Genomic DNA, 14,048 nt, shown 5'->3' with positions numbered 1-14,048 from the left:
CCCATTGTACATGGTACGACGACGGTCGTAACTGCGCCAGCTATCAGGTAGACTGCCACGAAAAGACCACTGGAGAATATCAAAATCGGAAAGTAATAAAGGATTTAAAAAAAATGGACGGAGCACATTTTCCAGCACAGCTCTGATCAAGATATGGCAGGCGTTTTCAGACAGGGTATGCTACTTGCGAAATACACCACTCCTCACTGCAAGTTGCAACTATACCTAATAGTGAAGAATATTGTGCATTGTGTCTTTTGCACAAAGATAAATAGAGAGTGGAGCAGACGAATGCTAGTCAGGAGGAGGAGGAGGCGAACAAACATGGCGAGTGAGGTCTTATTCAGTAGGGGGAAACCGCTAGTTTCCCCTCGAAGAGCCACAATCGGCCAAGCTAGATCGTAGTGCATGACCAGTGAGATATAGTAGTGCGCACTACGAGGACGAGATATCTCGTCCTTGGCCAATCGCGAGGGGGTCTGTAGGACGAGTAATCTCGTCCTTGGCACTGAATGGGTTAAATTTCTATTTCTCAGAGTTCAATGAAATACAACAACGCACCATACTCCACGTCAAATGTTTCAAGGGGTACATGTCCCTTCCCCCCCCCCCCCCAACCCCACACCAAACAGGACCAGACCTAAATCTTTCCTTGCGGTACCCATGATGTTTGCATCTGGTCTCTTCTTACCTGGGACTTAAGTTGTGGCCGGAGAGACAGCTCATTGTCAGCTCCCTGGATTTCTACTGCGTGGTCAGAATTGGCAGAGACATGGGTTGAAATGGCCTCTTCAGGATCTGCAAGAAAGGAGACAAAATAAGAAATGAAAAAAGAATGGCAGGAAAACAGATTCAAACCTGAGGCATTTCTCTGCACTGTCCCGATGTCGCTACCACTATTCCGTACTGTGATGATAACATCGCTTTTTTGAGGTACACAACATTCTGAATTCTCTTGCTCGAAAATGCTGTTTGTGACGGATCCAAGTGTTGGCGTTCCTGCCGAGTGACTTGACACTTGACTAACACACGATAGCTGCCTTAAGCATACCAGGAGCACGTCGAACCTTCCACTCGGCAAACCTGCAAGAAAGTACCACTCCTTGCTCAACGTGCTGCTCGTGTGCTCCAGACGGCAGCAGCTGTTGGTCAGCCAAGTGTCAGTTATTCGGCAGAAAGCAGCAGCTGCAACATTCGAAGGTGCCACTTTCTTGAAACTACAATGTAAATGAAAAACGAAGATAATTTGACGGTCGTGTGAAATTCCCATCTGAGCGACATGAGGGAGGCCAGAAAGACACGTGTGTTAAGCCTAGCGAACACACACACACACACACACACCACACACACGCACGCACACACACACACACACACACACACACACACACACACACACACACACACACACACACACACACACACACACACACAATATGTACACGTGTGCATTGTGATGAATCAATGCTTCATCACAGCCATATTGGTGTACAGGGACTAATTTACTTCAAAAAAATTGCATAGCAATAATTGCTACACACCCCGACGTTTGCATAGCAACGCAACAATTTTGCATAGCAGTTTTTTTTCGTCGACAATGCAGTCTTCAGTGCACTTCCACTTATACCGTCAACGAACGCCGTGCTGTAATTCCTCAAACCACGAAGCGAGGACGCCTTCTCCTTGCACATCTTGCAAAATATCTTGGTCACAGCTCCACCACTCGACTCAGCGCGAATCCATTCTTTTTTGGGATCAAATTCAGCAATCCACTTGTCCACAGTACCTTGCTTCACAGACATGCCGGCAGTGAAGAGGCTTCATCAATAAGGCTAGCAGAATTTTACAAAGATAAGTCCTGAACGGTCGAGACGCCTACTGCTAGTGAAGCAACGCGGTCTAAATCTCAAAAGCAGGTGAAGTACTTGTCGACACTCGCCTCGTGCTTCCTGGGCTGCACTTCAAGTAAAGTAAGTATTGAGTTAGTTTCCAAGTGCACGTGCTGCGGTGCGCGTGCGGAGATAGTGTGACATATGGCCATGGTCCCGCGGCCCGCGCGTGCGTATGGTGTAAAATCTACCTGCAGTGCAGGCTGGACAACCACACACACACAGTCTAATCTACACGTAGTCCCAGTGCATGGCGTGCCATCTCGTGGCGCCAAACCAGCCACACACACTGTAAAGCTACACATGTGCATGCGCTACGCATGCACTACAAGTCTATGTCCAGGGCCATACTTGGCTAACATGTATGTTGTGTCGCAGTTTACCGCGACTCACTACGAACTTCGAATCGCAGACACTGTGTTTTGCGTCGCAAACTGCGATGCGATACCGGTTAAATTAGTCCCTGGTGTACTTACGATCAACGTGAGCAGAGGTCGAAGTTGCCTTTCTTGCCGCCACACCTAAGAAAGACCGGAAAGGGAAAGACAAAGCATAATTTTACGATTGCAGGGTCACTTGTTTTCCTTATGTCTTAGGTGAGATTCACAGAAGCATTCTTGCAATGCTATGTGCGATACGAAGTGATCTGCGACGCCGCCGTGCGATGCAAACTCACAAATTATCATTCACAGAAGAAGTCAGGGATGCAACGATGCCTTGCTGACGTGCCTCAAAGCTCGGCAATGCAAATGTGTACGTCACTGTGGCATTTGTGTAGTCGGGTACAGCTTGTACAAATCTACAAGCAACTCTTGAACCTTTTCGTACAACTTTGTCGCGAAGGTCAAAATCATACATCACATCGCATGTCACACGGCAGAAGTTGAGCCAAGCAGTGGCAAGCTCTACTTCTGCGATGGGCCAGTTGTGACGGCTGAGTGAGTTGCGCAATCGGTGCGTTTTGGGAATTTCCTGGTTTCAAGGCCGACGCATTGCGGATCACATCGTAAAAATGCTTCCGTGTGTACCACATAACAGCGAGTGACGTTGCTGGTGCAAAGATGCATTAGATTCATATGCTCCCTCCCCCCCCCCCCCCCCCCCCCACACACACATCACCTTTATAGGGGAATACCCTCCACAGACTTGCTGAAAATTCTAAATGCAGCACAATGGCCTCGGGAGGTTCAGTACAAAGGGAGTGATCAGTACAAAGGGAGTGTTCAGTACAAAGGGAGGCTTTTCTGAAGGACCACAAGTTCATCAATATATGCACCAAACCGGCCTCCGATTATTCCGATGCGGCAATATGCACTATTTCTCTTCATTGTGGTCCCAGTGACATTGCCAAAATGATACGGCGTTTGTGCTTTTATAACACGATGTAAATATTATCGCTGATGCACACCGGTTCGCAACATAAACAGCAAGACCCAATGGACACAGTACACGCAACACAACCACAAAACAATGGTATTGAAACTCACCACCAAGAATCTCAGGCAGTGCATTCAAGCATGCTCCATCATCATCGAACACGAGCTTGGTCAGTGCAATCACTGCATGCTCAACGTCCGGTTGGTCAGCCACAGCGACAGACAGATCATCCCGGTCCAAGGATGAAAATCTCCCGGAGAACTCTTCAACCAAGCGCTTCTGGTCGTCAGGATTAATACCTGGAAAAGAAAGCAAAGAGATTCGGACCTTTTGCTCCAGAGGTAAATTGAAGCATATCAAGGAAGCTGTTTGGTTGTGAAAACTACTTCGTTCTGTCAAAAGAGTCCCCTAGAAAACTTGTGTGCAGACAAACATCATGGACCGAAACATGCCTGCACCAACCACTTTCCCAGACGACAGCCAGTCGTCTGTTGACTAGTGATGACCTCCCTTTCATCATGGAACTAAGGCTTAGGAATTAACTGACTCCCTTATCATCATGGGACTAACGCTTTAATAGGAGTTGACTCGCTGTATATATGGGATTATGCTTAGGAGTAGACTCGCTGCTATCGGTGCATTCCTCGTAATTTCTTACTGCACCAATCCGTCTTACCTTCGTCACTGCATGCCGTGGGACGCAAATTGAAGACAACTGCTCCGTCCACAGTTGACACTTCGAGAATGTGCAGACCAGCGAGCAGGCTAGATTGACCCTTACAGAACTCCCAAAGCCTTGCATGAGCCTTGGCAGACATCTGTACAAACACTGCTGTGCCTCCGCTCTCGCTGTGTACACCGTCGGCATGGACACTCTCATCACCAAGAAGATTGCGGAGATTACGTACGACTCGTTCAATGAAACTCGGGACCGTGTGATTATATTCACAGTCGATGATGAACTTCACTATAGATGAGCTCTCGTCTGTTTCAGAATAATAACAGTGCATATGCATGCACAGTGACACATGCACGTTCACGCGTGTACACATCCATCAAGTGAGAGACCGAATAAAGAAGAAAATGGGGAAGTTCGACTTAAAGGGGTGATTTCTTTTTCATGCAAGTACTAACGAATGAAGGAAGGGCGCATCCCCTCATCACTGGTTTGTACTGTTAACCATATGGAGGATATTATTCACTCCTACTCTAGCACTAAAATTAAAACTTTGTTAAGAACAAGATGAAGCTTTTGTACATGGACCATCGATCTGCAGGACAGAAAGGACACATACTGAATACTATCTGAAATGTACGAAGAGTTGACAATACACATTAATTGATGTATGCTCCTATGTATAAGTTAACCTATGCCTGTTTGCTGTTCACATCTGATCACTTGGAAGCACGTTTTTATTCACCGCATAAAATGATGATGCAAAGAAAGAAAAGGACACCGGAAATATGATGCTTGGTGTGAGAGTGGGACTGTGAGATCACTTGGTCACGTGGCCAAACAAAATAAGCTTGCTTCAGGTTGGCACCCCCCCCCCCCCAAAAAAAACAGACTCGCTCGGGCGGGGAAAAAACCTTTTTGGGCAAAATTTTGGTTGCTATGATCAATGATCCTGATGCTTACATCATGATATGTGACGGGCAAAAGCATGAACATACATTCATGTACTTCTGTGATGCACATGTATAATAAATCACATGGTGTAGATCAATGTCACAGTTCACTGACTGCACTCATACAGACTGTGTACTCCTTACAACCTGGAAGTCCACCTGTACTGGATGTCTAGTACTGGATGTCTAGCACAGGATGTCTAGCACTGGATGTCTAGTACTGGATGTCTAGTACTGGATGTCTAGTACTGGATGTCTAGCACTGGATGTCTAGTACTGGATGTCTAGCACAGGATGTCTAGTACTGGATGTCTAGTACTGGATGTCTAGTACTGGATGTCTAGTACTGGATGTCTAGCACTGAATGTCTAGCACTGGATGTCTAGTACTGGAAGTCTAGTACTGGAAGTCTAGTACTGGATGTCTAGTACTGGATGTCTAGTACTGGAAGTCTAGTACTGGATGTCTAGTACTGGATGTCTAGTACTGGATGTCTAGTACTGGATGTCTAGTACTGGATGTCTAGTACTGGATGTCTAGTACTGGATGTCTAGTACTGGATGTCTAGTACTGGATGTCTAGTACTGGATGTCTAGTACTGGATGTCTAGCACTGGATGTCTAGCACTGGATGTCTAGCACTGGATGTCTAGTACTGGATGTCTAGTACTGGATGTCTAGTACTGGATGTCTAGTACTGGATGTCTAGTACTGGATGTCTAGTACTGGATGTCTAGTACTGGATGTCTAGTACTGGATGTCTAGTACTGGGTGTCTAGTACTGGATGTCTAGTACTGGATGTCTAGTACTGGGTGTCTAGTACTGGGTGTCTAGTACTGGATGTCTAGTACTGGATGTCTAGTACTGGATGTCTAGTACTGGATGTCTAGTACTGGATGTCTAGTACTGGATGTCTAGTACTGGATGTCTAGTACTGGATGTCTAGTACTGGATGTCTAGTACTGGATGTCTAGTACTGGATGTCTAGTACTGGATGTCTAGTACTGGATGTCTAGTTCTGGATGTCTAGCACTGGATGTCTAGCACTGGATGTCTAGCACTGGATGTCTAGCACTGGATGTCTAGCACTGGATGTCTAGCACTGGATGTCTAGTACTGGATGTCTAGTACTGGATGTCTAGTACTGGATGTCTAGTACTGGATGTCTAGTACTGGATGTCTAGTACTGGATGTCTAGTACTGGATGTCTAGTACTGGATGTCTAGTACTGGATGTCTAGTACTGGATGTCTAGTACTGGATGTCTAGTACTGGATGTCTAGTACTGGATGTCTAGTACTGGATGTCTAGTACTGGATGTCTAGTACTGGATGTCTAGTACTGGATGTCTAGTACTGGATGTCTAGTACTGGATGTCTAGTACTGGATGTCTAGTACTTGATGTACATGACTGTATATGTAGGCATGCATGCATGATGTAAATGAGCTGTTTTGGCAGCTACTTACAGGCTCCTCGGGCACCTATTGTACACTTATTCAGACCAAAATATGTTTCAGACTTAGGAGAATATGACCCGGTCGACCGACCGTAAACAAGGTTTTTGTTTTGGCCGAATATGGAAAATGCCCACACCCTCCCACACTCACATCCACACGCAACCACACTTACACCCACACGCAACCACACTTACACCCACCATTACACCATTACACACTCACCCACTCACTCACCCACCCACCCACTCACCCACCCTTATCAAACAATCACGCAATCATGCTAGCATACGAATGCTGACCTGTAAACCTCAGTCGTTTGCTGCCACGAATGGCCAGTATGTTCACAGGCACGCTCACTAGCACCTCCAGATAGCCAGTGGTCTCTGTGACGACAGTGTTCTCGTCGATGAAGCCAGTATCCTTCAAATACTGCTTGGTCTCTGAAATGCTACGGTTGTCCCTTGCAGATTCAGTGCCGATGCTGATGAAACAAGGGTGCTTACTTAACTCTCTATGTATATCCGCTGGCGATATGTCTGCGACAGACGAGAAAGAGGCGAAATTGGCAGACACACCGAACACAGTGAAAGCCAGTTCAGATCAATTTTACAAGACAATTGAGAGGAGGAAGTAGAGGTTTGAGCGAACCCATGCCAAGACAAGCCACCAGCGGCACCGAGAATACATTCACGCCCATCCTTAAGCTTCTCTTCGCCAGTGATTGCAGTTTGGTCCATGACGATTGCCATACAACAAGAACACGTGTGGTGTTTTTCAGCCTGGTAGGTCTCTGAAAGATATGCTGGTGTTGTCTTCATTCACCAGTCATGAGTGTCCCCCTCCCTCCCCCCCCCCCCCCACCCCCACCCCTCCCGAGAGGTGTACAGAAAGGAGAAGAGAAAGTGGAGGCAAAGGGGAATGTTGTGAAAGTGATGTTGGTACGAGTGACGGCCAGTTTATGTAGCCGGATGTTATCTACTCAATGCTCTGTTTGTTTCATGGAGAGAAATATGTGGGAGAGACAGCGATGTATCAGGGACTGCTTTGAACAGCATTACAGAGAAGACAGAGTATGCGGCACCCACAAAGCCCTGGGGAGAGCACCATGCATTTCACCAGCTGGCACATCATCCAGCGGGGTGATGGGAATGGTGTTGGTGAAATAATACCAATCTGCAAACTAATTATCATGCTGATGCACTAGAGACAGGTAAGAACTATTGCTTACCAACTTGGCCGTCCGCCCGTGTCACCTGACCCTGGTACTGCCATTCCTGTGCCTCACGGTCATCAGTGATGCTAGCGCTGGACGCCAAGCGGTCGATTTCAGTCAATACTGCTCGCCGTTGTTCTGAGCAAGACCAAAGCAGAACCGAGACGATAAAAACTGAAATTAATTTGAAATTTCTAGCAGACAGCATAATTATTACATTGGGTAGAAATCACCTTGCACTCAAGTTCATATGCGAGTCATGGCTTAGTGCACACGAAGTACTTGCAATGTACAAGAACAATGAGAGAGTAAAACCTACACTAACGGATGTCTCCAACTGTGGGAAAACGCAATCACTGGGACAATGCACATACTGCTACGTGTAGATTGAATGCATATTTTGTCCTATTTTTACATGATACCATTGGCTCCAGGTCCGGGTTCAAACACTACACCAGTAGATAAAAGAGAGGATAAGCTGCATGTTATTTTTGACGTAACGCGTTATTTGGCCCACGCGTTGGAAAACAACGTGAGAGACCTGCAGCTCACGTCGAGGACCCGTTTGACGTAGAATTGCACATCACGTCAAAATTTAACGTGCAGTTTAGCCTCTCTCGTAGCCCTGCGCCTACCTTCTTCCATGTTCCGCATGCTCAGCAAGTCTACGTTCACAGGCGAGGTTGGCTGTGGTACGTGGATGGGTTTCTTTCTCTTGTCAAGGACGGTCTGTGACGTGCGCATACGTGCCACATCCTCGGCAGTGTGGACCACCCGTTGACGTTCCGGTGCTGAGAACTCTTTCATCAGGTCTACTACTTTATTGCAGTCTTTTTGGCATTCCGGAGAAACTGGAGACCACACACGCATGCGCCACGAAACATACCGGTAGAAGGACAAAAAATCCAGTTGTTAATATGCTTGGCAAAGACCTGCAGCTTCTTCAGCCAGAATGTACAACACCACAAGACACAGCTACGCAGTACAGCCGCTGGTGTTTGGATATCCTGGGAAAGGCCAACTCTCCATGCAACCTTGGAATCCAAAACCTTCTGAGATGTGGCCATCTTGTGTTCCACTCAGGGCCCATGCCTATTGTTCCCCACCCCAACGTATCCCAACCCAATGCGTCCCAACACACCGCCCCTCACCACCTTCCTCTGCCCACCTTCCTCTGCCCACCTTCCTCTGCCCAACTTCCCCTGCCCAACTTCTGGTAGGTTCCACATTACACAACATAGTCAGCTGAAGCCAGGGGAGTTTTTTGGCTTGCCCAAGTTGGCATTGAGGCTGGAACACCAGGGTCCTCACTTCTTCTTTTCCAAACATGAACGTTTCTCAGATTGTCACCCAAGTACTAATGGTATCCAACAGTACTTGCTGTACATGTAATACAATTATGTGAGTGTCTCTCAGTCACCTGACTGATAAAGTTTGTACTTACCTGCAACAAAGGTATCCACTGACTGCATGTCATCTAGGAACTTTGAAAAGTTTGCTTCAGGTTCGGTGCTACGCACAATACTACAGAAAGTGTGGAAAGTCTCAGCTGTACCCCTGCTCAGCATATCTAGCAGTCGGTCATTGTGTTTGGCAGAATCATCTTCTACTCCCATCAATTCCTTCTTCTGCGTATCGGTGAGCAGCCCTTCGGCAAGGCATTCCGTGCGGATTGTGCCACAGCTGAGCGCTGTTTTGAGGCGTGGGATCCACTTGCGGAACACTCGACTTGACCATGGCCCTGTGTTGCCCGCTTGGCTCTGCAAAGCCAACATAGATATACACAGCGACACGAGCATGAAATTAAGAACCGACCGGCACACGGGCAGTTCAATTCCGCCTCGGTAGGCAAATAGCCAGCACGCTTCCGCTGCACAAGAAAACTAGCAGCAAATAGCCAGTAGAAACCTGCATGTGTGATTTACGGGAAGCAGTGTGTTAATGCAGAACATCTACACTACACTTTCAGATGTGCAAAACTCTTTTCTCACTGGTGTGATTTGTTTCAATACGCAGTGAAAGTCCAGGATGAACTATAAAATACCCTTGAAAAAGTGTGGCACCCTGCCTAAAGAGTACTTTGTGCGCAGGGAAAAGTGTGGCACGCTGCCTAAAGAGTACTTTGTGTGCAGGGTGCAGAGCTTCTGCGTATGGCAGAGAGAGGATCCATGTCGAAAAATATTGTGACTCAAAGATTCATTGCCGGTGTGTTTCGTTTATTTTTTTGTACATGGACATACATACGCTCTCGCTTGCTTTCGCTATAAAAAGGCCAGGTTCGCCCCTTGGAAATTGCTCTGACGATGGGTGACTGGCACGAAACGTCAATAATTTTTCCAACATCACAACAAAGAATTTTTATTGCAGCGCATGCACAGATTGTGAAAAGCAACTGAATAGAGCGGTTGTCAGTTGACAAACCCCTTTTTCTTCAAAAATGCAGTTGCGTAATGTCTACAAATTTCTTAATCAAAGTTTCATGGCGAAGCAATCATCAGACAAGTTGACAAACAAGTCGTCTGATGATTGCTACGGCATGACACTTTGAGTCACAAAATTTTCCACTACAGTCCATTCACAAAAAGATGGGCCCTGGCTCTGGCGAGCTCCCGTATTAGGCGATTTTCAAGATTTTATCGTACACAGTGCAGTGCTGTGAAACTTGAAATTTGAAAAAGGGTCCAAAAAGGTACCTGAACGTGGGTTCGAACCGTACAATGCACTGTTGCAGGCTGGGTCAAACAGCCTGGATTTTGATGGGTTTTCCCAATTCAGTGCTCTTGGGGCAAAACCTGGCCGAAATCTTATTCTTCCTATGGCTTGCTTTTTGGAGAAATAGACTTCAGAAACATAATTGGAAGAGGATTCCATAGGGGGTTGCAGAAAAAAATCTAAAAAAACTCAACGTTTGACCCATTTATGGACAAAAGCTAGAAGTCCATCTTTTTCTGAATGGACTGTAGGATCCTCTCTTCCATATTAAAAAAGAGAGTAAATTATCGTTTTCGTTCCCGAAGGGAACTCACGACGGCCACTAACACCCCCCCCCCCCCCCCCCCCCGGTAAAGCCTTTTTTTAATTTTTTTTCATAGGAACTGTGTGTTGCTCCCTAGGTGGTAGCTGGTGTTTTCCCCTGCTGACTTGAATTCTAGATGGCAGTCATGAGTCAGTCAAGTGAGAATTTAAGTCGGCAGGAAAAACGCGAGCTCCCACATAGGGAGCAGCACACTATCAGTCCCCAAGTATTGTGGGAGTAACTTCAACCTCTTCTTCACAGGAAGAGATATTTCGTACGAAAGTTATCGGATATGAAGTAATAGTTTTCAGCACCTTGCTTTATAGTATAAAAGGGAAGAACGGCGGCCAACATCCAGATCTCACTTCTTGTTCTCTGCTGACTGACGAGTTGAATGGGGTTTGTTCGAGGAATGTCCCTGCGTCCTACATCCCCTTCGTACGAGGAAGCTCCCTGCGTCCTACATCCCCAATCAAATCTGCGCACCTCTGCCAAAGCGCAGCGAGTTCCCCTTACAAGAAAGGGGTTTGTGCAAAACATTCACTTGAAGCGCTTTTTTGCCATGGACGACAATCACGGACAAAATGACATGCTAATAAGCTGAAGTTTTCGGGGTGCTTAATCGAATGATGATGATCCGAGAAGGCTGCAACATGTCACACAAATTTTACTTCCAATGGTAGGGAGTTCAATTGAAAAACCAAATTCGCGAGTTTCACATAAAACGCTTGTTTTTGAAACCGGGAAGATGTGAGAAACAACCCGTGAAAATTTGAACTCAAAATTCCAAGGCAATCTAGGGTTATAGTTGATTGAAGATCGGAAAATGGGGATGAAAATAGTCACAGAAGTAAATGCAAGTACGTATGTGGGCCGTGTGGTTTCCGTCCAGTACTGCACTATCTGGTGCGTACATGGCGATACAGGATGTGTGTGCATGTATGCAGTGTGCACGCATGCCGCGCGCGCCTACTTGCAAAAGTCACACGTTTTCACAGTCACTGCTTCTACAGTTTGCGCCCAGTTCACTCGATATTTTTTGTCAACCACCAGGAAATCGCCGTGGGCTGGTTTCTGTGATCATTTTCCTTCTATCGCGATAAAGCGCGAGCCTAAATGTTCTAGAATCCTCTTGTTTTAGACTTATTCGAGGCCGTTGAAAACGAAAATCGGGTGGTCCTCGCGGGGCCGAGTACGCATCTGGTCGAAATTAGTACTTCCAAGTGCATCTGCGCGAAGCGCGGAGGCATTATTGTTGGAAGCAAGGCTTGTGTGGCACCATTGGAAGGGTAATGACCTCAGCTATCTAAAAATAGCATCAACAAGGCTGAAAAGGCCACGGAAGAAGATACTTGGGCCTCGAATTGCATCCCGAAATGCTGCCACGAGGCGCCCATTCACTTTGTACAGGCGAGCTGTGACTGCATTTTTCGCTTTTCGGCGACCGGAACCAAACTCCCTACCATTGGACCACAACCTCATGTCACTCTTCAACATTAGACTGGTGACATTCACCACTTACGAATGCACCAGCGAGTAATTCAATATCATCATGAAGAAATGCCTCGACCTCTTCAAGATGGCAAAACACACTCCTACGTCGGTTATCCGGACCCCGTAGTTATGGGCACTTCGGTCTACCGTGCACCCTTTGGTTGAGTTTCAGTGGAGACACTTCTTCTACCCTTTTGTCACTTTTAGTGGAAATAGTGACACCACAATTATACTATATCCATGGTCTTTCCCCATCAAAATGTATGTGATTTGGAGTTATGGACATTTCAACATTACGGGTAGTGTCCGGTCCCGGACCGCCCGGACAAACGAGGTACGAATGACTGATGCAACTGCCGTCACTATTGTAGCAGGGGTCACAGCAATGTCTTGCTGACTTGCTGACTGCACGTGCCCCCAGACAAGTGTTAGGTAGGTCATCATCTCCCAAACATTCCCCGTACATCCTTTGCCTAGGTATCCTGCACCCCGTATTTCTGTGACACCCTTCGTTACTCTGGCCTGGGTAGCTGCTCGCGCGCCCACATTTGCCATAGCTACCCGGGCAGGCACAGTGGGTGCATTTCATCACGCACGTGAATCGATCCATGAATGGAATCTCGCCGTTCGATTTCATGTCATGAGCCCTGGAAGGATGACAGTAAGGAAGCGCCCAGGCTCGAACCCCACAGGATGCAGTGTTACGATGCACCGTGCCGTCTCTCTATGTACTGCTAGTCCCTTGATCACATGATACTGCATGGATTATACACTCATACCTCAAAAATCCAGGCACTGAAGTTCAGTCTACGGGCTCCCTTTCGGGTGAGCTAAGCTACTCCTTTGCTACTTTTATTGGAAATAGTAAGATTACATTTCATATCTCTTATGGCCTCTCCCAATCAAAAAGCAGGTGATTCAGTGCTACGGGCAGTGCCCAATCCCGATCGCCCCTCTAAAATACACAAGGAGTGTGGACTGATATAGGCTCCACTCTCTACAGACTTCAGTTTTGCATTACAATAATTATAAGCTTTAGCAAAACGCACTGTGACTCCTGTCATTTATAATTATGTCTCTTACCAGAGAGTTTGGCTGGGGAGGCGTTGCTGAATCTCCTGTTGCCTTCTTGGTAACCGACTCGCGTCCAGTCAGAGATGGAGCAATGGGCTTGGCAGTAAAGCTCTCTGTTGGCAGCGCTGACCGCTGGACTTGCTGCACAGCATGTCCGCCTGGGTGTTTGCCACCAGCTATTGCTGGGCTCCTGGCCAAGCTAGCTGCCCTGGCACCGGCTATCAACGTTTGGTGATGTTTTGGCTTTGGGGCTTGATTTAGGGCCAGTCTGACTGTTTCGTGCCTATTCGATTCAAAACTAGATGCTTGTGTGGAGACACTAGCAGACCTGAACGGAGCAGCTTGTCCAGGTTTCGGAGAGGGCTTGGGATAAGCTGGGGCGGATGTCGCCGCCTCAGTACCATCTGGTTGGTTACCGCCAGCCGCTAGTCGTGCGTGGTCACAGAGCGGTGGTCGTGGAGGAGACACAGGAGCAGAAGTCACTACCGGCTGCACTCTGTGAACCGTAGTGGGATCCTTAGTTTCCACTGCTCTTGCTGTGTTGTGGGGAGTGACGGGCTTTGGGCGAGTAGGAGGCTGGGGGGCTCGACTGGTTTTCACAGTTAGACTTCCAGCCGATTTCCCTTCCAGACCGGCTGAATTGAAGGCCGCTATCATTGCAGAGACACCGGTGGGCTTGGAGGGAGATGCGTGAGTGGCCTGGGGTTTAACAACAGGCTTTGGTTTGGGTGCTATGGCTGGCGGAGACCGAGTTGCTTGGCTGGGTGAAGGTGGTGGGTTCCCGGTGAACCGGGCTGGTTGACGTCGAGTTCCTCTATTTGCTGCATCTTCATTGCCTGTGTTAGAGAGGACACAGAGAACAGCAAATAGCCGAATCATTTCACAGCCTCGCAAAATGCCTC

At 47.3% G+C, this 14,048-nt stretch overlaps 1 protein-coding gene across 1 annotated transcript in view; it reads right to left on the bottom strand.

The window, feature by feature from the left end:
• The window catches only part of LOC135819655 (uncharacterized), a 15,331-nt gene extending 1,366 nt beyond the window's left edge, over window positions 1–13,965 (bottom strand). Inside the window, exons 1-10 of the mRNA XM_065332904.1 lie at window positions 13,156–13,965; window positions 9,007–9,322; window positions 8,198–8,413; window positions 7,578–7,700; window positions 6,649–6,885; window positions 3,940–4,248; window positions 3,374–3,562; window positions 2,363–2,407; window positions 692–798; window positions 1–69 (exon numbers count right to left, since the gene is read on the bottom strand). The exon at window positions 1–69 is cut by the window's left edge and continues 1,366 nt beyond it. Coding sequence (XP_065188976.1) covers window positions 1–69; window positions 692–798; window positions 2,363–2,407; window positions 3,374–3,562; window positions 3,940–4,248; window positions 6,649–6,885; window positions 7,578–7,700; window positions 8,198–8,413; window positions 9,007–9,322; window positions 13,156–13,803 — 2,259 coding nt within the window. The 5' untranslated portion in view covers window positions 13,804–13,965. The remainder of the gene's footprint in view (window positions 70–691; window positions 799–2,362; window positions 2,408–3,373; window positions 3,563–3,939; window positions 4,249–6,648; window positions 6,886–7,577; window positions 7,701–8,197; window positions 8,414–9,006; window positions 9,323–13,155) is intronic.
• Between the last annotated feature and the right edge of the window lie 83 nt (window positions 13,966–14,048).

The sequence above is a fragment of the Sycon ciliatum genome, chromosome 6 (genome assembly GCF_964019385.1).
Source record: "Sycon ciliatum chromosome 6, ocSycCili1.1, whole genome shotgun sequence".
Classification (NCBI taxonomy): Eukaryota; Metazoa; Porifera; class Calcarea; order Leucosolenida; family Sycettidae; genus Sycon; species Sycon ciliatum.
This window is presented reverse-complemented; position numbering and strand designations above follow the sequence as displayed.